Source organism: Nannochloropsis gaditana (genome assembly GCF_000240725.1).
Source record: "Nannochloropsis gaditana CCMP526 unplaced genomic scaffold scaffold745, whole genome shotgun sequence".
Taxonomy (NCBI): domain Eukaryota; class Eustigmatophyceae; order Eustigmatales; family Monodopsidaceae; genus Microchloropsis; species Microchloropsis gaditana.
In genome coordinates, this window is record NW_005803208.1 from 6908 (window position 1) to 10401 (window position 3494).

At 54.4% G+C, this 3494-nt stretch overlaps 1 protein-coding gene across 1 annotated transcript; it reads left to right on the forward strand.

Annotated features, from left to right (window-relative positions):
• Positions 1-3123: 3123 nt before the first annotated feature.
• On the forward strand, positions 3124-3494 carry NGA_2098520 (uncharacterized protein; the record flags this gene model as incomplete). Its single annotated transcript, XM_005853776.1, has 1 exon — positions 3124-3494. A coding segment is annotated over exon 1 (369 nt), but the record flags the coding sequence as incomplete, so codon positions are not given.

Here is a 3494-nt window from a genome sequence, read left to right on the forward strand (position 1 = left end):
GCAAAGGGGCCCATGAGGACGGCTTTGCTGAGGGAGAAGGGTTTCCGCTGGCTGGCGGCGGCGGTCTGAGGGGGAGGGGGTGAGACTGAGGAGGGAGGTGCCCGCGCGGAAGGCGACTCCTCTTCTCGTGGCTCGCGTCGGTGAGTCGCACTGTCCGCAACCTGCCATGTATCTTGCTGTAGCCGCGGGGAATGCTCTCGGAGGAAGTTTCCATCTTTCTGGAAGGGGGGGCCAAAATCCAAGGGGCTTCGTCCCCCCGGGGACCCTACTCCTGGACGAGACGCCTCGCGAGGACCATGCGGGGCAATCGACATACAGGTCCTGCTTTTCGGGCTGATACTGGCTCCACTGTCCCAGAAAACAGGACCGAGCCGCCGTTTGTGCCAGCGCGAGTGCCACGACGACGGCCGAGATGCTAGTGATGGAGCGAAGGCCAGGCGGCCCCAGCCGACCGCACCGGAGCCTACCGCCGCTAGCAAGAGCACCCACAGTAACAAACGGGGGGAATGCATTTGCCTCGTCCTTTGCATTCTTTTCAACAAAAGTTGGGCTCTAGATTCACCTTGTGCTATTGAAGCATACTGGCAGTGAAGGCCTAGCGAGAATCCGCGCTGATTCGAAGAGGCTTGCGTGTGTGACGAGTATTCTAAAACACAAGGACAAACGTGGACAGAGCAGTTAGTGATTCCCTGTCGTCAAACATGAGCATTAAAATGTTGCAAATATTCGGCAGCGTGGGATGGGGACCCTTTGTTCTGGAAGTGTCGGTTGCAAGTAAATGAAAAAAAGGAGGAAGGAGGTAACCGTCACGTGCGTCTACTGTCACGAATCCAGAAATAATCAATGCAAGGGTCGGGTTTCACGATCGAAGCCCCATTCATGGCGACGGTCCCCACCCTGGAAAGCAGAGCCAAGCCGGCGTGGACGTGTCAATGCCTGTAGGCGACATCGCCGGCAGAGGCCCATCTGCGAGTTTTCGAGCTTTTTAATGGCCAAGTGCCTGATGGCAAGCCCGTGACTAGGCAGAGGTGACCCTGTCGCCTCCAAGGGAGCACGTGGGCTTGTGCATCACGTCCAGGGTGCCGTAGACAGCGGATTTGTGAGGATCTCATCGGGATAACGACAGAGAGAGAGCTGGGACATGACTTATGAACTGGCTTCTGGGGTTTAGGCTCGACCTCGTGACTAGTGACTGCTGACGCTGCCGCGCCGGCGTCGGAATACACATCCGGGTATCGTAGAACACCGCGAGCCTACATGGTCAGACGTTCATACCCCGGTTGAGGAGCGGCGCATATGAAGAGCATGCTTCTATGTGATTGAGTTATAATCTCAAGATATGCCTTTCGGCATTGATGACGGCGTTCAGAAAACATCTTGCTTTCACGCCACTTTTCAAGGGAAAGTACCCTTTCGTCATCTTGACAGCCTTTCCCACCTCTCGAGAGGATGCGACAAATTACACAGCAACCGCCGGTACCCTCCTTTTGCAGTTCATTATGGATATAGACTTCATCAGAGTCTTGTGGGAAGAATAAATAGTGGGGAAGACGGCTACACCACATCGACAGCAACCACTCGTAAACCTATCTCAAGTGTTTACCTGTATATCGACGCGTTCTGCAAGCTTCTGTGTTCAGTTTAAAAAAGGGGCCTTGCGATTCGAAACCTTATTTCTCTTGTGGTTTCTTTTGTCCCGGTGACTCTTTGCAAGGGTCACAATTAAAAAAAAATATTCTTCTTTGGTCATACAACCGGTCATGCCTCAGTGTATTTTGTCCTTTATACACGCGTCCCACGAGTGTCGTGCGCTCGTTGACACTCCTCATTCTTCTTTAATTGCAGGCCCTTTGCCTTCCAATCCAATCTCTGCACGTGTCCCTCTCGCTTTGCTTTTGCCCCTTCACACCTCTTCAAATTTCCTCCTCACATTTCCAAGCCAGGAATTTCCAGCTCTTCAATGCGCCAATCTTCATGACTCCCATCTGGCAAATACCGGCGGATGATGATCGGAATTTTGCGGGCACGCAACTCCATCATGGCTATCTTCAATGGATCCGTCTCGGTACCCGGCTTGACCATGATGGGAGCGTTCATACTGATCTGCAATGCCCGTGTTCCCAAGATCCGAGCACGTTCATATTTGGTCAAAAAGCGCGTGGTAATCTTGACCTTGTTCGCTTTAGTAGAATCTGCAGCGTCGTGCGGTAAGATGGCAATAGGCTCCTTCTCATCACGGTCAGGAAGCCCCTCTTGCTCCTCTTCCTCCTCCTGCGCTGCCTCCTCCTCTAATAGATCCTCCTCTTCCTCGTCCATCAAATTGTCGTAGAGTGCATCGGCCTCATTGTCACTCATGGTCTTCCTTATGCGTGAGCGGTCTTTGACCCTGCAGGTGTGTGGTGGCGTTGCGTTTTGAGAAAGATGCGTACCGCGGGTTCTCGCCGCGCCTCCCTCGACCTCTCCCACCCGCCCACATCCCTCTCCCTTCAACCTCCCCACTACGCCAGCGCACCGCCCATCCGGCAATGCATGCATAGGCCTGCATCCACATTCCCAATATGTGCACTGGAATGAGTGCATGATTATTTTTTGATGTCCATGTTTGGGCTCGTCGAACCCCGTTGGCGGTCCAATTGACAGGGGGTCGGCGCGACGCTTCGCATCCCCTTGGTGCCGCCTGCGTTTCCTTTCAATTCTCTGATGAAATTAAAATTCTACCCATTCTCCTTCATCAGAGCCCCATGGGTGATGCATCGGAGCCTTTGGTTGAAACATCCTCAATATCTCGAGCGGAAATCGGTCCACATCGACCAAGCTTTGTGTCTACTCTCCAAGTTACTCGTACCGCTCGAAATGGGCTGCTTAGCCCTAGGCAGCGAGCCCTGGAGCAAGCAAGCGAGGACACAGATCTGCTGGACATGTCATCACTATCCCTGAACACAGTCTCCCCCCTCAGGGACGTGCACTTGGATCTCCCCTTCATTCTTGCCTGCGAAAAAATCTACAAGCAGTCAGTGGCCAAGGGCTGCCCATGCAGTGTGGGGAGGGCCCTGAGCATGAAGGACAGGGACGCAAGCAACGAGCAAGACGCTAATCTCACCTACGGGGAGGTGCAATTCAGGTCCATGGCATTCATCTTAGAGCAAATCCGGCAGAAATATGGCAAGCCTGGGCGCCGTGATCGAGGAGAGGGCGGGGACAAGGAAGGCGAGGAGAGGAAGGAAAGAAAAGAAGGGGAGGAATGCGGAGGAGTGATGCAAACACCGGGAGGGGGAGTGTTTTACGACATTGGATCTGGGACAGGCAAGCCCTGCTTTGCGGCGGCTGCCCTTTTCCCTTTCAAAAAGGTTGTGGGCATCGAAGTCTTGGGGAGTCTGGTGGAGGCCGCGCAGGAGACGCGAAGGGAGTGGGAGGAGCGGGCAGTCCCTGCCTTGGCTACCGTCCGCGGACACGTCGACAACAAAGAGGGAGAGGCTGCCGTCCGCGGACACGTC